Below are 27984 nucleotides of genomic sequence, written 5' to 3'. Positions count from 1 at the left end.
TTTTTTTTTATAAAAGTGTATTTTTTATTAGTTTCTTGCTGTGTAACTTTGCTTGTTTATTTATCTTTAATGCTTAGTAAAATCAAAAATTAGTAGGCACCCAAATAGTAGTAAAATCAAATAAATTACAACTAGTCTACCATTGGCTAATATGTTCCACCCTACCTAACTTTAGGTATTTACTTCTGGTAGATTTAAAAATAATATAGTATCAAGTAGCAACACCTAGACACTGGTGAAATGGTCCCACCACTGGACTGGAGTCATAATTTTAAAAGAATGAACGAATATCACTATGACTATATTTTACTCACCTTTTTTTACGAATCTAAACTTAAACACGCTTAGTCAATCCGTGCTTCGTATTATATTATTGGTTACATCGGTTAGTTATCATAAGGGTAAACTAACCGCGTGTGATTATATAACAAACTAAGACGTAACTAACTTACGACACCTGGCCGTAAAATAGTCACAGCAAAAAATAAATCAATCACCATCTTTCATAGTCCCTTAACGTCTCACTTGATCCGAAAAAATGCAAAACGAATACCTTCTCTTCATTCCATACAAACCAACCCCCAGGCGTGAGGCTGAAGTGACGGGCAGTCTACCGCGTGAGCCTTCGCGGGCGGACGTCGACAAGCCTTCGAGCGTAGTCGCTGCCTACGCCGTAGGCGCGCTGAGAGACGTAATAATGCACTAGACAATTGAATTTAAAAACCGCGACGGCAGCCTGCCTGATTGAGCCCAGTGGACTAGATTTTTTTCTCTTAGTCGGCACGTGAACTACGCTGACTTTTTGTGAATGCTTATAAGTGTAGGACTTTTAATGGCAATGCAACAAACAAATGGGTTTTTGAAATTGTGGGTAAGTGAACTTTTAATTAATAAGATACTTTTATGAGCAAAACCAGAAATAAAATTTGATAAGATATTCAAACAGTAAGTGTAATAAAAAAAAAATTAAATATTGAAATGGAACGCATGATTGACAATGTTATTAATGTCATTCTTATTGTTACTGTCTGTACCGCGTTAAAACACCGTTTTTGGATATAATTATGTAATATGATATTGTGTTTATTATACTAATAAAATATATTCTAGTAGTAATAATCCTTCGTTGTGATTTACGAAAAAGTTTTATTGTATTTACTATATTTTAAAAGTACTTAAACATCGATGTGACTCTAAAAAGTGTTAGTGCGGAATTGGGCATTTTATAATAATATTGTTTCCTATTTTCTATTCAAATGATATTTATATTTTTAAATATTTCAATATAAAGACTAAAATTATAGTTACAAAGCGTGATTTTGGCAGAAATTATAACTTTTTACAAGCTTTTTATGAACTTGCAATGTATCTATATAACTAAATTTGTACGGGTAAATTTGCATATGTAAGCCGGGTGACAATGTAATATTATGATACCACCGACCTTAGTAGAATTGGTAGGTCTCAAATCGAAATCAGATTTTTAATATTTGAATGCCGCTCCAGCAATATAAAACCGGTCGTTAAACTCGCAACCCGTTAATACCGAAAGCATTATAAGCATTTTTCATATTCAAATTATTTTCATATCACAGCCGATTTCCTTCTCGCAGAATGTAGACGAGTCATGGAATTAGACGCAGCTTGCAACATTATTAATGAATTTCCGATATTGCTTCCTACGAATTTAATATTCTACTTCAGAATTTTGGGAGCGATTGTATCTCACGGGCTTATTCCTTGGATTTTTTAGGTTAAGTAGATTTATTTACGTAATAAAGCATCATGATTTGATTACGTATTATATTAGGTTGATTAATATATTTCTTAACAGAGTAATATTAAATTACTCTGCTTGAAATATTACTTTTAGAAGTAATTAAAAGAGTAAGTAAAGAGAAATATTGAAATGGATTTTGGAACAGGCATTTTAGTATAAGGCGGTTTTCATATTGGATTCTCCTGCGCAACTTCCTGCCACTACTGAGTTACTGACGCTCAAATCTGAAGCAGATCCGCCGTCACACATGAGTCTTCCTAGCGATACCTGTGGCCTATTTTATAAAGCTACAAGTTACAATTTACAAGCGGAAGTCTCGGTCTAACACATAGGGTTAGAAAGAGACTTCCGCTTGTAAATTGTAACTTGTAGCTTTATAAAATAGGCCACTGACCTTGCCCACCGGACGTGTATCAGTCGGTCGTTCCAAGAACGCCCTCTCGTCCCAGCCCGATCCTCTCTCATTCTGAGTAGGTGACCGAACCAGCGAAGTCTGTGGGCTTTCGTTTCGCCGATGATATTGGATAGTATGTAAACTGTCTACTATAAATTATTCTATCAACATAGGATCTGCGCCTCTCGAGAATAATATCCGAACACCTAGACATTGCGACGTCTCAGCCTAATTCGATATGTTCGATCGTAACGCCTTACTCGTCCTTGTCACATATAATCTAATACAAGAACATCGATAACATCATTTTGTAGAATTGACGTGAGCCAAGGTTTCTTTAAGTATAGGTATATAATTATTTTAGAGTCTGTTCAGAAAGTGAAGAGTCGTGGAATGTATTGGGCCCCATACATTCCACGACTCTTCTGACTCTACTTTAATTATTTCATTTGCAATCGTATGACACAAAGTAAGTAGGTTGTTTTAAAAAATTGTCAGATAGAGATATCAATCCGGGTTTTTTATTTCTATTCACCGCAATACCTGCACCTCGGTTGATATTGTGTACGCTTAAATGAAAATGTATTTTTATTTTTGATAGCATACACAATCTATGGATTTAAGTACCTATGTAAATATTTATGCTAGCGTAAAACCCGTTTCAAGTAAAAACGCTATTTCCTTTGTTATTTTCACCGTGGTTTTACGGAAAACTAGTTTTAACAGGGATTTTTAGTCCAAACTAGTTTTCGCAAAAGCTACTAAGGTTTTGATAGCTTTGAAGAGTTTTTGTACTTATCGTTCCACAGCCAAACAGCTCAAAATGTGAAGGAATCATTATACAATGTTGTGTAAGATAGCAAGTATTTATTTTATTCCATCTGTATAATCCAAATATGAGAATTGTTAACTTAGGCAATAGTTAGCAGGATAACTTAAAATATTTAAGTCACGCATGAAGCGCTAGAAGTTTGCAGACTAATAAATGGGTGCGAAAACTTTGCTTTACTTTTGTTTATTGTCTACTATGAATAACAAGAAAAAGAAAATAACACATTAGTCACAAAATTCACAAACGATTTAGTAGTTTGCTGACTGTCTCGTTTTTAAGTTTTAAAACACAATACAACTTACTCAAAAATATGTCCCATAGTTCTTAATTCACTGACATTCGAGTTATGGGACATATTTTTGAAATGATTTGTACACCCATATTTTTACAGTTGACTTGTACCTACACCAACAACTAAGCCACTGCAATTCACAACTATGTAAAAAAACCGGCCAAGTGCGAGTCGGACTCGCGTTCCAAGGGTTCTGTATATTACACAATTTTTAACAATCAGTGCCGGATTAAAATATTTTGATGCCCTAAGCATTTCTAGATGCCCCCTCTCCCTAGGGTCATCAAGGTTACATTGATTTTTTGGTAAATTGAGAGAAATTCATTGCCGCATTACAGCTGAGAATGGAAATCAGTCACATCATTTTATCACGGAAGTTGACAGTACTGCAGCAGTAACGTTGCAACAGAGTAATGTTGCTGCAGTCGCCACCCGAATGTCACCTTTATCATACCTTATAAAGATATTGAACACGCGAGCGAAGCGAGCGCGAAAATTTTTCGATATAAAAACGCAATTTTACTTTTAGTCCCAACCAGGTGCGAATCCAGGATTTCATACAGAGAAGGGATGGGACAGTTTTCTATCAGCCTAGCTTCGCATAGGGCTCGATATTTAAGGGTCTCAGCGAGGTTGTTTTCGTGCATAAAATATGCAAGAAAGCAGAGCTTGGAATTGAATTGGCGAAGTGTGAGAAAGGCAGTAGGCCCAGCTGCGAAAGAGGAAAGCTTGGATTTGGATCCACGCCCAAGTTCAACTTTGCCGTAAGGCAGAAGGCCTCGCATAAGACCTAACGCCGAACCGCAAAAGAGTGGGTTTAAATCGAATCTATGCATGTAATCACGACTCTTCTACTGCTACCGATTGTTTCCCAAAGAATTACGCGCCATTATTTTTGCAAAATTTAAATATTTAAAATTATTATCTTTTCAGAAAATTATCACCAATTACTCTAAGAAAACTACTACTCTAAGTAATCCGGCACTGTTAACAATGTATTTTTTATGTGAAACGTGAGTGAAATCTCTTTAAAAAATCCGTAGGGGTCGGATCAAAAACTGTAATGAAGTCCGACTCACGCTTGACTACATTTCTAATAGGTTTTCCTGTCATCTATAGGTATAGACCTATTTTATGTATTTTTTTCAAAATTTTAGACCTAGTAGTTTCGGAGATAAGGGGGGGGGGATGGTCATTTTTTGCCTATTTTCTTGAATAACTTCTAAACTGTTTATTTGAAAATTATAAAAAAAATATATTTGAGATCCTTACAGTAAGCTCTTTTATTTGATATGTAACATGATATAGTTTGAAAAATTTAATTTTTTCATTTACTCCTCAAAAGTGGCCCCCATGTTTAAAATTCTTTTGTTTACGTTACATGTCCGTATTTGGGTCACAAATTTACATATGTGTACCAAATTTCAACTTGATTGGTCCAGTAGTTCCGGAGAAAATCGGCTGTGACAGACGGACAGACAGACAGACAGACAGACAGACAGACAGACAGACGCACGAGTGATCCTATAAGGGTTCCGTTTTTTCCTTTTGAGGTACGGAACCCTAAAAACCTACTTTTCTTGTTACGGGGATATAAAAACTTAACTTTTATCAAAAGTGGTTTAGTGCTCAGAGCTTAGTAAGTCTTATGCCCTAACTTCAGTTAGTACGTAAATCTTGTGTTGCTACTGTAACTCGTCGAGCATAAACGTAGTCGCATGGGAGCCCATTTACTCGTAGAGTGAGAGGAACATTTTAGCCGTTTTAGTCGGTACATTTCCTTGAAGTGTACTTTCTTAGACCATTTTCGGATGAATAGTTTCTTTGACCATTTCTCGTATTGAGCAAATAACTAGTTTGTTAATAACATGACATTTTAGGTACCTATACACTTTATTGTTGTGCATTTTGAGTAAATATTTTAGATGTTTGTATTCCATCGTTTGTAATGGCTTGAGATATAAATAATTATGAAATTCTGGGTCCTGGTTAGTCTCTCTGAGGTGTAATTCAATTAGTTATGAAGCGATTGTGTACGTACGGCTGCTACGTCGTTAGGTATATTCCTTTTTCTTAAACTAGGCTTGCCTGTGTAGCAGTGTAAACTTGAATTTCTTACGGCCACTACCATGGTTAGCAGTACAATTTGACACTTGGTTAACGGTTTAACCGGTTAACTCCGGGTTAGTGGGGTGGTGCAAGTTGCGCTTAGGAAGGCTTACACATGTACTGTTTTTGTTTATTTTCTTGCTACTCTCAACAAATACTGAATTAGTACAGGTTTTCGTATTTATTTCCAAAAACACTCGTCGAAAATTCACATTATACACATTGTACGCCACATCCCAAGTACAGAGTAAGAATAAACGGGGCAGTTTGTGTGTAACTATGTGAGTTGCTTGAGCCCGGCAATTTGTCACGGAGCTGTTCTCAACTTTAGCTGTTTTCCTGTTCCATTCTAGTAAAAGTCTAGTCAAATAAAAACTTACGTTGTAAGTACCTATTATAATTAATTTTTTTAGCATTAAGCTACACGAGAAGCTTTTTAGAATTAATAGGAGGAGTATTTAAGTAACAACCAGTATACATAATTTAATAAACCTCTACAGTACTTACCCACTGTCTATAGTTTAATTTAGTAGGCCCTATCCGGATACTGATATACAAAATTTTGAACAATACCCCAAATACAAGAAACCAATTTATGGAACTAATCACGTCAAATAATAGTGTAATCGTATACCTAGATTTCATTTGTTTTGTGTTATAAATTAATTTTGTTTTTCAAAAGTAATTAAATATCTTATGCCTAACTATCTAAGGACTTTTGAAAACCAAAATGAATTCGATATTATTATTCAGATAAGATTTTTATAGAGATTGAAATATAAAATTCACTGAAGAGTATACAAGCCGCGCAAATTCATCGGTAAGCCGACACTCGTATTTATTCATCACGAAATTCCTAAGTGGCTGAAAGTTTGTGCATCGTAAATATCACTCATCAATTTTGTACATTTTTTACACAGACATAAAAGTTTGTTTATTTTTTGTTCAAACTATACCTTTATTACTATACCTTTTCATTACCTATTTTTAGTTTCATTCAATGTTGATATTTTACATTATTTTGAAGGTATAATATTTGTAAGGAAGTAATAATTTAATTAGCACATATTTGTTCATATCATGTTACTTTATTTTTAACAGAGTAAATTGTTGTTCACAGATACGAGATTCCGGAAATTAATTTTAACAAAAATATGAAGGTAGGTAAAAAAAACTGCGATTTTACGAAATAACCAACGTTCCAAACCTGAATCATTTAGGACGAACATCGGAATTTAAGGTAAAAACAATGAAACCATATCGTGGTAGAGCCGTTCGTATAATTAAAGGTGTACAAAATGCAAGAGTTTAGTGTTATACGTTGTTTGAATATAACATACCGGTCTAATTTAATTCATTAAGTAATTCAGTGTCTGAATCTAAATGGTAATTTATCACCACCCACTGTAAGCCTGTCGAGTCTGTATAATTTCTCTAAGGACAAGCCGAAATGACAATAATGTTGTAAGTTTATTCCGAGGCGAATAAATGAGGGCTCGTCGCTCTTAGCTAAAAGTTTCGAAGTCATAACCGCTTGTTACCTAATATGGCTAAGCCAAAAATATCTAGAAGCTATGGTTTTAGTATTCTTGTGTAGGATATATAGCCTCGTAAGACCCAGGGCAATTTTGGCGCTGAATTTGGAACTTTCTTTTATTTCTATACGAGTTCAAAACTCGAATTTAATTTGTACCTGTATTAGTACACGGGGACTTACGAGAATATTGGTCAATTGTAATACCTACAGAGTTCAATTATGAGCTTTCAAATTTTAAAACTTTCAAATTTTGAACACATACCCGATACCTTAATAGGTATCAGGTATGGTATACAAATACCAGTAAATATTTTTAGCGGGGATATCGAGAATTTATTTTATTTACCTTTTGTTTCCGACGTTTTGACACAGATTACACTGGTCTTATGCTATAGGGTCAATTATGAGTACCTATCTATACGGCTGCCATGAGTTGGCCTTTGTCATTTACTCATAACTCGATCGCACCAATACATCAGTAAACGTCAAATGTCAACTCGTTGTAGCCGTAGTAATAGTAAGCATATAATTGAAATAACTTTTTATCATTTGTTTTTGTAGGTAGATATAATAGAAATACTGTCTGAAAATTTCAACCCACTTAAGTATCTATTACGGTTCATGAAATAAAACCCAGTGATAGGCTGACAAATCGAAGCAGGTTTAGCATGGGTTTCATTTGTCACTTTTCAAGTAAAGAACCTGAAATAATCTTTTTAGCAAAGTTAACGATTTTTTTACTCTCTAACGGTTTAAAATTACTTAAGATATTTAAATAATACTTAAGTACTGATAAGTATAAACCTTTGTATAACATTATTATGAATTGTAATAATTTTGTACACTGATTGAGAGCTGTGAATATAATAGTATTTTATACAATCGTGATATAATAGAGAGCTTTTCAGTCGAGTACCGTGTTTAGGCAACGAAGCTTGCTAAGTTGCCTAAGTCAGGTACGAGATTGAAAAGCTTGATTATATCACTATTGTATACAATACTTTTTCTACGAGCCAACATAAATAATACTTTAAACTAGTAGAATCATACAAACAAACCAAACCAAAAGTATACACAGCTAAAATACGCAAGTCCCCGCGATACCTTCATACTGGTACGCGCCCCCGCCGCCGCGCCATCGCGTTGGTCAACGACATCTTCTCGTAACTCATGAGGCCCTGGTACTTGCTCCGCGCTAAGTTAAATTTTTAGACAGTTGTTTTCTCGATTTTGGCCACCGTAGCCTATGGAGACTAACAAGCAACACTAAGTGGTTTTCGTAGTCTATGGATGTTGCTATTTTAAGGGTGTCACATGCGCGTTCCTGATTTATGAACCAATTGTTTCTACTATACAACCTAAAATAAATAATTAATTTGAGCTTTGGTTTTGTTTCGTCCTGTTGATCGCGGAGAGCTGTGATTGGTCAATTTCATTATAGTTGACTAAACTGTATCGTAATGAATATTATAGTTGAGTTGGGAGCCCATACATTAAAAATACCCAATAGAAGTTTGGTATAAGAAATCTTAATTCAAGAATTATAGTCGACGAGTAGGAAAAATTATTTACCCACCAGCACAGATTATTTATTATTTAAGATTAGAGTAGAGTAGAGTAGTCAAGTAAATTAAATACATTTCTATCGAATTATATAACCTACAATTAAATTACAAATTAACGGAATACAAAGCACCTTCTAAAAAATTTGCTATAGTTTTATTAACTTTCAACTTCTTAACTTCGAATATTTGACTTCACATAATTTAAAATAGCAATGATTCACAGATTTTATAGAAAACGTTTAATAGAAATAAGTTAACTTTTAATTAGAAATTTACTTTCAAACCTTCAAAATTCGTTTCGGGGGATTTCGGGAGTGTTCATTTCAATTTACGATGAATGTCTGCTATTTTAATAATTACTTGGTTAATAACAGATTTACTATTATTGCACGTAGATATAATGAGTGAGACGCGCTCGGACTTATTCCTAATAGGTATTCTGTTATACTTATTATAATATTTATTTTATACTTATATATGTTTGTTTTTTTGAAACGGAATTTGCTTAACTAAATTGCAAACCGTTCAACACCAAAAAAAGTAAGACAATGTTGCCACTTTTTACTGCCGCGTCTTGTATTTATGTAAAAATAAGTAAATGAAGGTACTTTATTAAATCGTAATCGTATTAAGTAATAAATTACCGTGATTATTTATCAAAAGGAATTTACTATTTTACAAACAAATTATTGCAGTGGCAACATTGTCTTACTTTTTTTGGTCTTGAATTACGTTTTGCAGTAGGTATAACTACTTATCTGAAGGGCGGGCGGGCGGCAACAAATCTCTTTAGAATCAAGTACACATTAAACTTTGGGTCTCCGTTAACTTTCTGGGAAACTTTCAACCACTTTATCGTAGAGAAACGGTAACAATAGGGGTTGGAAACTAACAAATGGGTATTCGTTGGAGTTAAATGATGGGGAAACCTATGGTAAATCCAGGTCTCTTGTTGTGCAAATTCATGCTGAGATAAGATTAACGTGAGTTTTCAATTCAATAGCTACAATAGGAAAAACAACACGTTTTTGTTCCAATTTTTTCTGTGAATTAATCAAAATCATTGAATGAAATAGAGAACTTATGGTTAGTTAAAATGTCGACTGCTATAATAATATTACGACCGGATAATTGGGTCGGACCAGGTATGATGACGGGTTAATTTCATTTCTCCATAAAATATCTACGAAAAAAAGCTACATACCTACAGCAAAAACACGTAGATACAAGCAAGAGAGAGAGTAGTACATAACGGGGCGAGGCGGAAAATGAATTAGAGATTCACTAGATATGAAATTGTAAAGATATGTGACGTTCCACGGCAAAAGGTACCTTATGGCGGCCGCAATAATATTGGAGCGGCATTAATAATAGCGTAAGCGCCAACCGCCATAAGGTACCTTTTGCCGTAGAACGTCACATATCTTTACTATTTCATATCTAGTGAATCTTTAATTCATTTCCCGAATCGCGCCATAAATCTGCGCGGCACTTATGTCCTTTTGTTAGGGTTCCATACTCAACTAGGACAAGGTACAGTCAGCAGCAGAAGTTGCTAAGCTGGCGAAGTGTTCAAAATTACCTAGACACGCTCTTATTCTCTTAACAATAAAGTCGCCTCATCGTACAAATTGGTACAACGGTTGAAATTGAAATTGAAGAAACAATATAGGTACCTATTCTTCATTAATTTTCCTACAATAGTTGCCTTTCCCTTTGAAGTATAAAAAGTGTTGGCAGCCTAGCGGTACGGACACGAAACTTTCAATCCAGAGGTCGCGGTTTCAAACCCGGTTCGTATCAATGAGTTTTTATATAAAGACTACCAACAATATTTAAAAAACATAATATCATCTTTTTCGCTTTGTAATGGTAATTTGGCCGATCAAAGTGGCTACTTAACCCTTAAAAATGTTTCCAATTTATTCGCCCGTCCATCTCAGGTTGGCAACGGGCTGGATAAATACCTAAACAAAATCACCTCGGTATATTTCATTTACCTTAGATACTATTATGCTTAGTCGATGCTGGAAAATATCTTATTAAGAAATATTCAACAAAAAACCTAACGTAATTAATAGGTCGGAATTAATGATGAAAGACGTCCTAAAAATATGGTATTTGTATATTTTTTTGAATAATTTCTAATACAATCTGTTTAGGAGGGGGCGTTAAGCCAGGAAATCAAAAAAGAACAAAATATAAGGCGTGCCGCGCGAAACTTGAGACAGATGATTTGACGATTGCGTGGGTTTTAACGTTTTACCTCAATAATTCTGAAAATACACTTTTGATTATTTGCTAAAATATTTTATACTAAAATTATACTGCTATGATATGCTGGGTAACGATGACCAATTGAAAATAAACGAAAATTAGACATGTTTTTGTGATTTATTTATTACGAAATTTTGCCTTTTACGGTTTGACTTTAATAAATATAGTATAGCACTTGGTTAAAACGCGTAAAAATTTAATATAAAAACTTTAATTTTACGTTAGCTGCAAAAGAGGACGGAAGCATAAGCATTGAGTAAATAAAACCGGCCAAGTGCGAGTCGGACTCGCGCACTAAGGGTTCCGAACCCTTATGCAAAAATCGGCAAAATAATCACGTTTGTTGTATGCCCCACTAAATATTTATTTTGTTTTGTTTTTAGTATTTGTTGTTATTTATAGCGGAAATATATCATCTGTACCTACCTAAATATTTCTATTGTCAAGCTATCACGGTCCATGAGTGACAGACAGACGGACGGTCAGAAGGACAGCGGGGTTCCCGTTTTTACCCTTTGGCTACGAAACCCTAAAAATAAAAATGTAGGATGTTTCTCTAATACCAGTCAGTGTAGATTGTCAGAAAATCGTAAAGCTATTATAAGATCAAACAAGAAAATTGAATAGCAAATTGCTAACTTTCAAGGGAAGCAAACGAAGTGACCCTTTGTTAACCTGTTAGGGTAGACAATTACCTCGAAAACTCGACCTAACGGTAACTGTGTGTAATGGAAACGGGTACGGCAAAGCTATAATTTCCCTAATATTGCTGTTAATGGACTGTTATACCTTTTCGAATTATTGATGGTACTAATAATGGATTTTGAATAAATTTAACATCATTTTTTGTGCCTTTTTGCAAAAGTGGTAAATTGGCAAAGTAGTGAAATGAAAAATAGAAAATGGATAAGTTCTTAAATTGTTACATTGTTTATTTAGTTCTGCTGCCTGGATGTTCGCCTATCGGATATTGAATTGGTTTTATCTTGTAACAAGAATGGTTTGCGTTGGTACCACTACCATATCATATACGGTGTTTGGTTATTGTATTACAGTGCACATAAGACCACGATGTTGGAAGTGGAAAGGGCCCAACGCTCTGTTTTAAAAGTTATGTTGAAGAGACCCTTTCGATTTCCAACTTCTGGGCGGCTACCGCGAAAACCGAAATTCGCAAATTGCGGGGATCTTTCTCTTTTACTCCAATGAAGGCGTAATTAGAGTGACAGAGAAAAATCCCCGCAATTTGCGAACTTCGATTTTCGCGGTTGTAGCCCTGAACTCTACCCTGAAGCTAAGGTCCTAACTGTTCGGCAGTTATTTTTGCACAGAATCGTTTTGCTTACACACAAATCGTCTACACTCATGACTTGTTACGTCTCACTTCTCAAAAAGCGAATCTTACACCTACCTGTTCCGAAAGTCTTCTCCGCTTTCGGTAAACAATTTGGGGACCACCTTAAGGCTTCAACCTACAATGCCATGCTAAAGCATTGTCATCTCAAAGGCAGACCGATTATTGAGGCCAAAAAGCTTACCTACACTCTTCTTCAATCACTTAACTACTAGAGACAGAAGCTATACTAAGTAATATTTTATAATGTACGCAAAGATTTAAATGTAATTTTTAGTAATTTTATAACTCGCATGCTATAGCATTATATAAAACCTAGATATTAAGTAACTAAATCCAGATACTGTACAAATCTAACTGGTTCCCCGCGATACAGGTCTCACCTAGTGCGGGGGCCCTTGGTAAATATGTAAACCATAGTTTATTAGTAAATAAATGATTTTTTTATATCAGGTCAAAGCACAATTCAAAGCTTAGCTATATTATTATTTTTAAATGCTGTCCCTATTTAGCACAGTATTTAGCTCATATTCAACCCTTGACATACTTTACGAATGTCTCGTACGATGTCATACAACGTTTTGATAGTATCATAAGGGGACAAAGAAAGCCCACAAGAGCCCAAATCAAGTCATTCGGGCACCCCGCGCTTGCCACTCTAATCCTCTTACTCTAATGCGGCTGAAGACTTCTTTATGCCTTACTTGCACATTTTTTGAGAAAACGTAATATTTTACTGGCATTTGTACGTGAGGGATATAGTAATATGAGAAACCTTAGCAGAGATACTAAAGATATCAAGAATTGAAGTCCCGAGTGTAGTTATTAATTCACTGGCCGGGCTGCAGTTGAAGTTGACTTATCTAACTCATCTTTCCTTTGACTCAGTTATAGCTAAGTTAATGAAACAGTTGATTCTGATGAACATTAATATGAAAGGGGACGACTTCACGTGACCGCTTCTCTCTATACACACGTAGAACTTATTTCCCTCATTGGATATTAATACGAGTATAATAGAATATACGTTTACGCTATTTAAATACCAGCAGTGTTGGGCAAAAAGTAATTGCATTATGAATAATGAATTGCAATTACAAAATGTAATTTGAATTATGAATTGAAATTACGGAAATGTAATTTCTAGTTGCATTAATATTTCACTGCATTACAAAATGTAATTCGCAATGCAATTAGAAATTACATTTTGTAATTTTAATTCATAATGCATTATTCATGCATTACAAATTACACTCACTTAGTAAAACATTTTGATTGTTTTTATATAGCATGCAATACTTGTTTGTGGGTTTATGTTTTATATTTGCAACTCAATTTTAAGGAACTTATCCTCAAATTTTTCAACTACTTTTTTTTTACATATTTTACATATGTTTTAGTTCTTACATTCAACTTTGGACGCTATTTGTGTCAGTCCAAAACAAAAGGGACCTTGTGGCCGTATTTTTAGGTGGGTTGATTCTTGTATTAATAGTTAGGTATTTGTGTCTAGATTTTAATCCCGTACATAACTCATTTTCCGCCACAAGATCCCTTTTGGTTTGGACTGACGCATTTACTGAATCGGCTGTGAATTTCGATTTAATGTTTTAAACTAGACTGAATATTTTCTTTAGCCATTCCACGTGGGTAAATTTGATACTGTTTGTGTAAGTAATAAATAGTTCACACAACGTAATTGCGTAATGCAATTACGAATTAATGTAATTTCAATTAAAATTACCAGGTAATTCAAATTAAATTTAATTCAATTACGAGCGTAATGCATTACAAGTCATTGCATTAAATGTAATTTAATGCGTAATGCAATTACAAATTAAGTACATTATGCCCAACACTGATGTACTAACCTCAACAACGTCGCTCGCTCGGAAAGTAGAGGCGGTGCAGTCGGTGCTCCTAGTCAAAGGTCCTCGAAACGGATCGAAATCGAAACGTGTGGAACGTTTATCGACTAAATAATACGTGCCTAGCACGTTTAAAATACTTGTAGTTTATACTTATGTTCGAGTCTCACTCGAGGTTTATAGTTAAAACAGTTACTAAAAACTTATTTTTGGTTAAGTTCGTATTTCGTTATTGTTACAGTTGACCAGGTAATTCCATTAAAAAACGATTAGGTACTAGACACTGGTACACTACATGCAAGCAAATAAGGTTGCGAGTGGCTTATCTCACATACTCACAGTGCTCTTACGGTAGGCTGTGTATGCAGAAAAGGAAACATTTAGATGGCTTCCTGTAGGTATTTAACTATCAGGCCAATACGAACGTGTACTTGAAATCGAACAGATATTTTTATACAAAAAAAAGTGTTTTAAAATGTTCGTAGATCCCACCATCAGAACTAGATTTAAACAAGAATGGAGTTATATTGCAAGTATAATATAAAGAGAGAGAGAGAGAGAATATAAATACTCTCTGCATAAATAAAAATAAAAACTGTTGTTTAAATTAGTCAAGAAATATCAGAGTTATATTTAAGTTAGCAAAAATAAAAGAGAGATAATAATAATATTCATAGAAAATAATAAAAGTTAGTTAATAAGGAAGCACCCCTTTAACAACATGTTCGCTTCAAGATTTCGACCGTATTTTATACACCTGCGCCTCTCAAAATTCTTCAAGGTGGCACTTGGTGAATTAATCTTCTCGAGGCGATTTAGAAGGTGAGAATAATGGCTTACTTATTATGCTTTTCGTGACTTAAATCTGAATATACGGTGGAAGATGACCGTGTAGTACTAAAGATGATAATAAATGGTCTTGATACATTTTAGAGTTACCTATTTTAGTGACCTACTAAAAACCGCAATTTGGCATGTGTAAAAAAACTAATGTAATAAAATTGCTATAAAAAATATGTTTTCCCTAACAATAAAATACTCTCTTAAAAATTTGGGCGACGTCACATCCAGAAACTTGGCTAATTTTTGAATATTCGGGTGGGTAGTACCGTTTAATGTACAGTCAGCTGTAGAGAAAAGTGCAATGCAAAGGTGCTAAGCCTATTGCTGACTGTACCTTACACGATACAGTTTTTTGAAGTATTATTTGAAAAATCTCATTATTTCTACAATATATTTTTTATAACATGTAGCTATAGTACCTATAGTCAATTCGCATATGACAAAATCAATGAATATTTAAATCATTTTGGATTATTAGAAAGCTTCAGACTTTTGTACTCGATGACAATAGAATGGGACCGACTTCATTTCACTGTTACCCATTGTATAGACCAGACACCCGTAAAATACAAATTGCTTGACAAATGAATTCCAAGTGGGAGACTAAGTTAGATTTGTTATTTGGGCTTGCCTTTGTAATAATTACTGAAAAAATCGAAGAAAAATCCTTGATTAGAGAAAAAAGGCTGGTCAAATTATATAATACCTCGCACATAAATAAATTTGGGCTGATATGTCCGTTTTGTAATGTCATGTCATTTTCCTATACATTTCTTGATAAAGTGAATCATTTCGGAAATAATCGTTGAGAAAGAAAAAAAATAGGTTCCTCTAACTTTTGAACCATCGGTCCAAAAAATATGGAAAAAAAATCATGAAAATAGAGCTTAAAAAACTCAATCAAATAAAATTAAAACAAACTTGATTAGTTAAGCCGTTTTGAGTTATCGCTAGAAGTCTTTCCTTGTTATTTTAATTAAAAGCCTGGCAACCCTTATTTGTGACCAGATTTTCGCAGGCAACCCTAAACCATTGTAATAAAATTACCATCATTTTGATGTATAATTCAAGGGTCAGACAGAGGAGTGCAATTATCGATATAAAATCACCTCTTTCAACACGGCAACCACATAATAGTGACCGGAAAAACATAGGCAACCTAGTTGGCTTAGGTATGTTGTATAAGTTGTATACTTTCCATTGAAACTTATTTCGTTCGTCAGACAAATCGGTAAAATTTGTCTAAAAAATTTTTTTTTCAGAAATGTATTAAAAATAGTCTTGACCATATTTCTTTAGGCAACCCCATTTATTTATGTTCTGGAACATTTTATTTCATATTTTCATAGTTTCATCCGTCACACAGATTGGTGAAGGTCGACCATTATGTGAGATCTCCTACTATACCTATAAATAAATTATAATTCAACATAAATGAGATCTAAAGAAGTAGAAAACATACAATTAGGAATAAATAGCTTTTATTCGTAACTCGTAAGCAATGAAATAAGTATTATTTCACTTTTACGTTGCTAGGCTAAAATATTAGAACCTATGGGGTGAAGTTCTCATGATAAGGATTAAGGGTAGACAAGTGAATTTTCACTTCTCTGCGGTTTGTGGACACGGGACACCTAGCTTAAACCTGGCTCAATATGTCCCGGTTCCATAACACCTGTCCTAGTGAAATTTATACCGGTACCTAAAGCTCATTATGAAACAGTATAAAATAGTTTTAGTTCTATTATTGAGTCGAATTTATAGTAAAATATCTACCCCGAGGAAGGAATTCCACATCACAGAACGTGTTAAGTGGATAGTGGATTACCGCTTCTTCATACAAACGTAGTCCCCATTTTCCTCTCTGAAAATTGTGTACAAATATTTTCTATAATTAATCAGTTGTATGGAAAAGCCGTTTCACGAGGCTGTTCCTCATAAGTCTTAAGTACGATAGAAATACTCAAATAAACCTACTGCATATAAGCAAAAATGATGTAAAAGCGTTTTCACATTGTTCGATCCGATATCGGATGTAGGATCCTACTCTACATCCGCGTAGTCAGGCCGTCGGACGGCGGTTTTTAGTGGTCACGCACACTACGACAATCATAATATGCATACATGCCTATACACACAAACAAATATTATTGGCCCGAAAGCTGACAGGGGGCTCCAACATGGAGAAAAATAGCTGCAGGAGAGTGCCATTTGGCATCAAGTCCGCCTTTTTGCGTTATCTATTGTTTTTTTAGTAATAATCATTTATAAGATGAATAAATAAATACAGAAAAACACATAACTATGTCTTACATTTTAGTTCCATCCGACAGTCGATATCGGATCGCGCAATGTAATGTAATGTAATGTTTTTTATTCTATTCAATGTGAAAACGCTCTTACTGCCCTATTCGAACATTAAGATAAAATAGGTAATAAAAGTGGTGTTTTTGTTTGACGAAACGTCACATTTGACACTGACGTATCTATTTCATATCTTTTCTAGATCTATTAACTGACGTATCGTAAAGTTGGAATCGGGCCATTAGTGTTCCCACAAGGTAAGAAATGAACGTTTCCGCAGATAACCCGCAACACTGATATTACAACGTTATTAATAGCGATATCCAAAATTTCAAATTACGTCGCATCATAACATACACCGCTAATCCCGAAGCCGTAGGTAGGTAATTCACGTGTTCCCCCTAAAGCTGTCAACGTGTCTTTGCCTAATTCACAGGGTTATCTCACTTCACAATTTAATTTTATACATTAACATATTTACGTGATGTTTTTGGCCTTTGAGTAAGTATAAGATTTGTTGAAAAACTTTGCAATATTTTGAACTTTATGTCGAGTATCTTTAGTAGCCTGGCATATACCGGGTGTGGCCTGTAACATAAGCAATTAAAACATAGATTGTACTCCTCTACACTGTGTGACATTTTTGTTCAACAACTTTTAAAAATTATGAAGTATTTAGACTCCCTATTTTTCATACAAAATAAATATTATCTTCAATGGACGCCATCGCCACGCCATATCATTGTGATTAACTTTGTAAATTGCTTGTCACGCCTTAAACATAACAAAATTCGCAATACATTGCGTCTTAGAATAAACTTGAAAGTGTATTAGAAAGCATACAACGAGTTATTTTTAAAAGTCGCTGAACAAATGTTGGTCAGTATGAGGAGTACAGCCTACAGTTAAATTTTTTGCTCATGTTACAGGTCACACCCGGTATGTACATTTAATGAGTATATAAAAATTTTATTTGCGTAAATGGAATTTTTATGAACTCTTTCTAACTTGTAAATAGTCCCAACTTATATAGAGGAACACTTAAAATATGCTTAAAACGTAATATAAAACTCACTTCCCTGTTAAAACCCCCTGCCAGGTCAAGGACGTCAAGATCACCTGGTTTGAGCGCGTGGCGTGCGAAATACCGAAGTTTTGTTAAATGTCATCGTGAGTGGAATCGAAGTCCTTATGCAACGCCACTTTCGCACTGGCGCATGGCGGCAAGTCTCAAGTATGGCAGTGAGTCTGGTGGCTTGCGAATCTTTTTTTTTCTGGGGTATAAAAACACATGCCACACCACAGGTAACATTGACCCATTAGTAGTACAAAGGGAGAATAAACAGGCAGCCGACCACCTTGTTAATAAACAATTGAATTATAGTCCAGAAAATATACATCTTTACTTTGCAATGGGTAATGCCGTTAGTATATTTGGCTCGTTTGCTGCGTGGGCATGTCGTATCGGGGTTTCGTTGCTGCATTTGGTTTAGCCTAGTTACGGATTATACTTTTGACGATGGCTGTGGCTGAGTTCTACTGTTGTGAAATTTTAGACGAAGTTCGTCACGGATGCTCTTTATGTACCTACTTTGGACGAATCCTGCGTTGTGGATTTTACTCTGACTAGTTTTGTAGAAGTATAGATAGGGAGAGATTAAAATCTATGCACCTGTAAATAAAACAGACAGTTAGTAACTACAGGAAAGTTAGCAATATATCGTAGATATATACGTTGGGTACGTAAATATCGTCTAGTGATATTGGTGGTAGTGGTTATTATACAAATGTTTGTACTCTATACGGAGTTTCGACATTTTAATAAAACAATCCTTCTTAAAATCTTCATATTGCCCAAAAATCATTTGAAATGGCAATTAAGGTGCACAACCAGTACCTACTCGTATAGCTTACCGAGCTTATATCAGCATAATATACAAAATGTGCATCACCATTAACAGGTAAGTACCTCTCGTATTGAGAGAAACGAAATTCCAAAAGCTATTTAGAATTCTGAGAATCACTAAAACGCTCATCGAATATTAGACGAAGTGGTTTTCACAAACAAGCTCGGTTGAACAAACAATAATTAAATAAACAAACAGCCAGGAACCACAATTTATCTCTGGCTATATTCCCGAGTCAATTTAAAACTGAAATATTGGTGCCTTGTTATTAGCTGGTTTGTTTGAGGTATAAATGTTTAGGTTTAAACTTTTTTGTCAATGCTGATTTACATAAAAGTGGAAACGATACCGCAAAATCAATTTTACAATAAGTAACAATATTTTATTAGCTTTTTTAACTTGCAACGTACCTAACTAACTACGTATTTATATATGTATGTATGTACAAATCTTGCAAGTTAAATCTGACCCACTTCCCGATTTTCTTATGAAGCTGAAAATTTGCATACATAATATTATGTAAGCTGGGTGACAATGCTATATTTAATTATGGTACCATCGAGCTGATTTGATGATGGACACAGGAGGTGGCCATAGGAACTCTGTGATAAAACAACGCAACCTAATTGTGTTTGGGGTTTTTGGAATTGTCTCGATGAATATTGGTGTCCTGTGGAAAGAAAAATACAGTCAACTATAAAAGCTTGTACCATTTAACTTCTATTGTTTAGTTTGTATTTTTTGTCTCAATAAAGTCCCCCATTATTCAATAGAAAAAAAATATATACAGAGATTACGTCCAAGCGAACTGTCACTGGGACCACTTTTGTTTAGTGTACGATTAACAATGTTGAAACACCTTGCTGTAGCCATGTCGATAAAGTCATATCGATAAACTATCGACATTTTTTAACTTTGTAACTCTGAAGTTACTGCCGTATTCGAACTTCAAGATATTCACAAGAGACGAGACGTACTAGATCCATCCTAGATACGTTATAGTTTAGATATCAACTAGTTCTCTTTTGCAGCGCAATTCGGGCAACCAATGTAACTTTTACGTTAGATAGAGTAAGATATCTATTAGATGTGAATTAGATCTCTAAGTCATATCCTGTGGATTTCGTTCAAGAGTATCTCCAGAATCCCGCAAATGTCAAATTTGACAGGTTAGATCTTAAACATAACTATCGTTATCGTATCTTGGTGATGTCTAATAGATGTCTATTTCATAATACGAATCGGACCCTTATTCCATTGAGTTGTATAATTTTTTTATCTTCCTGCAGCAATGAGCTAACAGCCATGTTTATCTATAGCATGTTTCGACTCTCGACTCTCGGTCTTTAGCTTTTACAACTTTACAAGCCCTGATATTGACTTTCGCATTCATAGTACATACGGAGTGAATTACGGTGACTAGCGTAGAGTTACATGTACAATCACACGTATGCACAATCGTGTAAATATTTAGATAGGTACATGTACGAGTAGGTACGTTTCGGCCTATTCGTCAAAATATATTATGGTCGATGGTTTCTGGATATTCCCTAGGGGTTCAATCAACCTCAGTCTACGCTTCGATTTTTCGCTGTAAATAAAGCGAATACATTATATTAGAACGAAAAACAAATAAAATAGCTTTTCCTTTCATGATTTAGTTGCTTTCATAATTAAGTACAGTCGCCATCAGATATATCGGAGCGGCCAAGGTGTTCACAATATCTGAACACTCACTCTAACGCCTTGAAAATAGACGCGTGTTCAGATATTTGTGAGCGCTTTGAATGCTCCGATATATCTGATGGCGACTGTACCTACTAATTTCTACACTGAACTGCGAGTCCTACAGCTAAACTTATCCAATACTCCTTTTATATCAGACGAAACGAAGCGTGAAAGGTTTAATTGCACGTATATTTACTAAATGATACCATTTCCTTTATTTATTCCCTCCGCTTATCTGTACAGCTTTTTGGCTTTAAGTACTGGCTATTCGCTCTGTATTTACTTACATCAGCTTCTCAGTACGATTTCGTGAAAATATTTGTTAGCATCAAGAAAGTATGACTGCTTTACGTTGCATTTTTTGTTTATTGGTTATATGCTGCCTGCACATTAATGTAGGTATGGTGTACGACCTTTTCTGTTTCCAAATTAGAATTTTTTCCGAAAATTTTAAGAAATTTCCCAATACATTTACAGCTTTATGAAAACCTTCGTACCTTGTACATTCTTAGTGGAAATCATCTGAAGTCAAAGAAGTCATTAAAAAAATGTAAATATCTCAAGTGTTGAAAAAGTATCTCTTCCCGCTGACATTTTTTTTCTTCGAGGATCATAATGAGATCTTAGTTGGTCAGTCAGGTCAGTATTCATTGATGCACATTTTCTTGTGAGTTAAAGGTACCAATTTAATGTATTAAATCAAGGCTTAAACGTTCGTCTAACTTTGTTCGGAGAAAATCAAAGCCGTGGCTTAATAGTTACTTCGACTCACGAAGTCTCGAAGGTCTTGTGTTCAAGCAAAGGTCCGAAACTTTGCGTGTTCAATTCAATTGGCCTTTAATTTACGGATGTAGTGTGTAAATACTAACTACTAATGAAACTATGTAATCTAATCCGGCTATTTCCTGCCTTCCCTTCCGGACACAACCCGGTATTTAACAGAGTGTAGGTATGTTTGTTTTCCGTGTCGCCTCAATGAAAACGCGTTTTGTCTAGTTCAAACTAGTTTTTCGAAACGGCTTGATGAAAACTAGGTGTAAATGGGATTTCTCAGTCAAAACTAGGTAAACCCGTAGTTTTGACTAGGGAAAACGTGTTTTTCTAGTTAAAATCAGCTTTCATGGTAATCTGCCAAAAACGAAATATAGAGGTGCGATGACGAGCGAAACGAGGATGAGCGTGTTAGGTTAACTAGGACCAAACACCAAAGCAACGCTGCGCTGTTTTTGTGTTTAGTAAAAACTACCTACCCGGTTACCTACATTCATTCTGAACGGCTTTCAATCTTGTTGGAATAGGTCCACTATCCAGTTTTTGTTTATTTATGCGAAAACTCAAATAAAAGCCAACTATTAATCTGTGTCGGATTATTTATAACTTAACTTAGTCATTTATTTTTACTAAAAAAATCAAGGTAATACCTAATTGTCTCTCACTAAACAACCAGTTGTATTAAATATTTATTTGAAGAAGTATATTAAGTATCTGAATGCCTACAACATTCCCCAATAATTTTATTACAAACCATAACATGAGCTACGAGTATATTCAATGTACTGAGTACCTATCTAATAGAATTGCTACGAGTCTGTCGTAAAACAGCAAATGACACAAACAGCATTATGATTTCGGTTTTATTTGACAATAAAAGGTAGAGAGGTTATGTCTCCAATCAGATTTCACAAAGCTACTGGATGTGTGTGTAGTTTTCCAGTGGTACAAGTTTAATCGCGTTTTATTTCATATTGGAACCTAAACTGCTTTTCGTCTCTTCTACAACCGCCACTCATTTTAACTGTCATATTAACTGTAATTTTAGTTTTATTATATAATATTATAGTCATAATGTGTTCTTTTATAATTTAGACGTAATAGTCCATGGCCCCGACGGAAGACCAGCGCTAGCCTTTAGGCTAGCACCTGCTGAGTCGGGACCATTTCGTGACCATGATAGTATTACCTGTTGTTTTATCTATAAGTTTTGTCACGAATAAAAACATTCTATTATATTCTATTCTAAATACTTATTACGAGTATGTTTCTAAAGAAGGCCGTGTACTTTTCCATTAAGTTGTTATGTTTTAAATTTCCACTTTAACTCGTTTAGATAGTGTTACTCGTATGACAGACGGACGGACAGATGGTCATAATGACGAAACTATAAGGGTTCCGTTTTTGCTATTTTGGCTACGGCTCTCTAAAAATGAATTTTAAATATATTTTTCTCTTTTTCAGACATCAACTGCGCTCATTCTGCTCATCCACTTATCTCTGCACACGGTGGATGAAGGACTCGCTATAAATCCGGGTGGGTGTGAAATTCCCTTATTTTATTAACACTTACTCCATTCAGTGCGCGTAAAAATATGTTAGTACTTCTTTGTCTTCACTCGTTGATGACGTTTTTGTAAAATAGGTTTTCGTGTTATTTTGTTATGTTCTTTGGTGGAATTACAGTCGAGGGCTTTGAGCCAAATGAGAAAGACGCAAGCCATTATCAGGAGCGGCATTTGAACTTAGTAAATCCGTTATTTGTAAAGTTGTATCTAGTTACAGCACAATATCTCGTTTACACCAATTGGAGAAAACAAGACCAAAACAAAATTGGAAATTTGCACAATACATGAAGGTACAAATGGCGGACTTAATGTCTTAAGGCATTCTCTACCATACCATACCATACCATATTAATAAAAACCAAAATATTACTTTGCTATTCCGCGAAAATATTCTTCTCGCGGAATAGCAAAGTAATATTTTGGTGTTAATTAAATGCTACACTTACTTTTCAGCCTTGCTGCCATACACTGAATATGATATTTTTTTCTTATCCTATAAGTATATGATAAATAAAATCGTATTAACCCTCGTCATCAATAGCGCCCGAAATCGGCATCTGTGTCATTTTGATTGCATTACATTAATCACCAATCCGTCACCCGCGTTCAAACTCGATACCAATGCATTTGCCCGTGCAGAGCACCGATCAGTCACTCGTGTCACCCCAAACCGATTCCCATTTATTAGAAACATCGAACCGAAGAAAGATAAATACCGATAAATAATTTAAAAGCTTCTGGCTCACTAGGACACGGGCGGCATATAATTGAATTTTCCCTGATTTCCTCTGGCAGTTTTAACAAATTGCTAAAGACAGGATACCGGAAAGGAGAAATGTGGTGCCTTATTAGATTTCGCCTGTTGATTAATTGGGTTATATAGTCCTTCTTGTTAATGGAAGATGTTGAGGTCTTAATTAACCTTACTTAGTCTTAAATGGATGGAAGCGACTTGGGAGGTACTCTCAGTGCTTTGCGGGCAAAATTTTCGAGCAAATCTCTAATGATTGATAGAGTATGTTATTCTGTTTTCACCTGGCCACTCATATCAGTAGTATAGGTAGGTATGTGTATTGTAATAACTTGTTTTTTATTTTTTTATTTCATCTATAAATGCACTGGGTTCTTAATGTCAGTATTTATGTATGCTAATGTTATTATAAAAGCTAGTCACGGAATATATATACGATTCGATACGCTTTTGTTAAATAGCCTTCTATGTATGACAAATAAAGATATTTTGATACGCAACACCTTACAAAAATAGTTTGCTCAATAATAAATAGTACAATTTGTCAAAGATAGAAACTCATGTATATATGTATGCATATAAATAATTTAGTAAAGTTTATATTCGTCTAAATAGAGAAGAGAGTACTTCATCATACTATATTCAATATAGGTAGGTAGGTTAAATTATGTACAAAACTTTTTTAAATAAAACTATCAGCTACGGGATCGTTTTGGATGAATAACGTTTATTCAGGGATATATTCCAATTCACGTATTTATTTAAACTGAGAGAAAAACATGTGATCCATTTCATTTCATATATTCGCGAAAATGCCGCAAAGGTTATTTAAACTCTATTTGCCAGAAACACAAACCGTAACGTTGCGTACGTTTATTTTCAATTTAGCTAAAACATCTTGGATTTCTCATTTTCACACCGACTGAGATTACATGAGGTAAAACAAAGTTCATATACGAGATTTAGTCTTAAATATTCATCGGCACAAACTCATTTTCGGTATGAGCGCAATATCTCCCACATTTCGGAGATCGCCATGAAATTAGGATGATACGCTAGACCGGGCCGTGTCCGGGCCGAGGCGTCCGACATGTCATTTTCTATGACGGCTGATACGTAGTGCTTTCTATTGAAAACGACGCGCCGGAAGCTCCAGCCTGCGCGGGCACGCGTGTTGTAGGTACATACTTATATATCATCATTGGCCTTCGAGTCTATTACAGACTATACAAGCAGTGTCAGGTAGGGAGACAACGTATACCTATATATTAGGTTGCATTTGAGATAAATACAATTCTAAATATGATTTCGAAATAATTCTTTAAGGTCCAAAGTTTTTATTGATAATGATCTCAAAATAAATTAATATTTTTATACAAGCTGCATTAATAATATAAACGAAATTGATAAACGGAACCATTGTCCACACCACTCTGGAACTTGGCCAGTTTGCCAGCGTTTAATACTCGTGCGTTATTTTCCTTATCGTCATAACACGTTTTATAATATAGAGTTATGGAAAACCTAATGGGCGTTATTTATGGGTAAACTTGTCCAAAGCTATTGCTAAGCCCATTAAGTTTTAGGTACTAATCGTTTTTACAACATATATACATAACACAACGAAAATAGATATCCTGTGTACCCACAACTGGTACTACGCTATGGTGTCTGCTTACCTTCATGAAATTAATCGTAAAAATGTAATACCTAGAATAAATATCGCATTTAAAACCTAAAATGTGAAATTCCACATTATGAGAGAAATGTTCAACATTAAAAATATTGGTCATTGTTGACTTACGGCCCTAATCGAACTTTAAGATACGTCAGCTAATAGATCTTGAAACGATATGGATTAGATATGTCACTGTCAAATGTGACGTTTCTTCAAAGAAAAATGTCACTTTTGATACTGACACATCTAATTCATATCGTTTCAAGATCTATTAGCTGACGTATCTTAAAGTTCGAATAGGGCAGTTAGCCTGCAAAATAATTGAGATGTATATCATATGAGTGCCAAGTTCTTCTTCACTTGGGATGTAATTAAAGGTCAGAAATTGACTTGTCTGGCTCGCATGCATAGGTACAAGCTACTATGCAGGGGTGGGGGGGGGCACTTATCTCTGCAGCTGATGTACAGGCTGTACAAGATGCTTACTAAAGCACCCGTTCAAAGTAGTCTATTGTCAGGGATGGGTTACTATTTTACGGAACCCTACACTGACCAATGAGCATGGCCTATCATGCTCTTGGACGTTTTTCGTTAGTTAATCTAACCGATATAGGTACAGTTAGCTACAGAGATAGTTGACCCACAGCATTGATTGTAGGAAGTCAAATTTATTACCAATGCAGTTGACAGTACTAATATCGCTAAAAAGGTAGGAAACATCATTCAACACATTGGATACCCGTTTCGTAATTTAGATGATATAAATATAATTATGTATCAACGTATTAAAATAAACATTCGTTTAGGTACTTCCTTTTATCTACTGTTATTACTTTTTGCAAGAATCTTTATTGTACACAGACCCGTCTTTCAATGATGCGATTGTTTTCACTGTATCTAAATTATATGTCTTATATTGCTGTTCTCTTTCATAAGTGCACACCTACGCTTATATTCTTCAGATGTCATATTACGTAGAGGTACTTTGTATGTTATTACAATCATATTATCCCTCTTTCTAATGTCAGCTCCAATATCAAGGTAATTTAATTTCCATTCGCTTACAGCGTTGCTGTCATATTTATGGCACGAACTTTAGGTGCTCTTAGAAATCACTCTGCATATATATTTTGTACTTAAATGAGTTTTATTAGACTTAATTCTTTATATGAAACATTAATATAATTATGAATGTAGGTAATTGCCTCGTTTCAATCATATATGCTTTAAAATAATAGGTAGAGTTAGACCAAGATGAGTCTGCAACGATTTTGATAGCACACGCAGTGCAATTGTAATTTATACGTAATATTAGACTACTAGTTCCTAATCATCATCATCATCATCATCTCAGCCATAAGACGTCCACTGCTGAAAGGGGGTGAATGCCATAATCCACGCCTCGCCACGCTTGGCAGGCGGGTTGGCGATCGCAGTCGAGTACACCAAATTTGAGGGACGTTGCTGCCCGTCCACCGGTGGTCTTGGACGTAGTTTAAGGACATACCCGGGTCCTAATCATTACCTACCTAATCAATGATACCTACAAATAACGTTTTACTCCTACTCGCCAGGCTGTACTTGCGTCCGCTTCACGTCGACGCTCGGCAAGGAGCGCGGCACGTTCAGCAGCCCGGACTACCCGCGCGCCTACCCGCCGCACCTCGACTGCGTGCTCTACACCTTCCTAGCCGCGCCGCACGAGATCGTCGAACTCGTCTTTACAGACTTCGACGTCTACAAGGAACATCTCGAGTAAGTATTCAAAGTTATACGAATTTTTGGTACTTATACGAGATGCGCAGTAAGTAATAACATATCAATAAGGAGCGTACCATTTAATAAGGCTGGTTTCCGAATTATATCCCATAGCCCAGTATGTAGTCCATCGCTTTCACTTATAGATACTTATAAACTAGGTCATTTAAGATTCCATCAACTCTCAATAATCCTTACATCCTAGCGGATGCTGCCTTTGCGTGCGTCCCATGACTGCATGGGCAAGGGCAACATCCGCTCAGTGTACCCCTTACATTTCATTAAAGTACCAAAAGGCCTCTACGTGTTGGCTTCGGCTCCGTGCATGTCTGTCAAATATCTGTAACACAAATATCTGTATCTGTATCCGTGACAGAAATGACATATCAATAACAAATCAAGTTTAACTTCCGCTCCTGCGTCGAAATAGCTTGCTGTGTACAAGAACAAACCGGGGAAGTGCGAGTCGGACTCGCGCACGAAGGGTTCCGTACCATAATGCAAAAAAAAGCAAAAAAAAACGGTCACCCATCCAAGTACTGACCACTCCCGACGTTGCTTAACTTTGGTCAAAAATCACGTTTGTTGTATGGGAGCCCAATTTAAATCTTTATTTTATTGTTTTTAGTATTTTTCAATTTCAACTGTCTAGCTATCACGGTTCGTGA

General features: G+C 35.2%; 1 protein-coding gene across 1 annotated transcript; it reads left to right on the top strand.

The window, feature by feature from the left end:
• Positions 1 to 622: 622 nt before the first annotated feature.
• LOC134679523 (uncharacterized) lies at positions 623 to 27313 on the top strand (the record flags this gene model as incomplete). Its single annotated transcript, XM_063538475.1, has 4 exons — positions 623 to 867; positions 6528 to 6567; positions 23026 to 23098; positions 27133 to 27313. Coding segments are annotated over exons 1-4 (353 nt in total), but the record flags the coding sequence as incomplete, so codon positions are not given.
• Between the last annotated feature and the right edge of the window lie 671 nt (positions 27314 to 27984).

This window comes from Cydia fagiglandana, unplaced genomic scaffold, assembly GCF_963556715.1.
Source record: "Cydia fagiglandana unplaced genomic scaffold, ilCydFagi1.1 SCAFFOLD_32, whole genome shotgun sequence".
Classification (NCBI taxonomy): Eukaryota; Metazoa; Arthropoda; class Insecta; order Lepidoptera; family Tortricidae; genus Cydia; species Cydia fagiglandana.
This window is presented reverse-complemented; position numbering and strand designations above follow the sequence as displayed.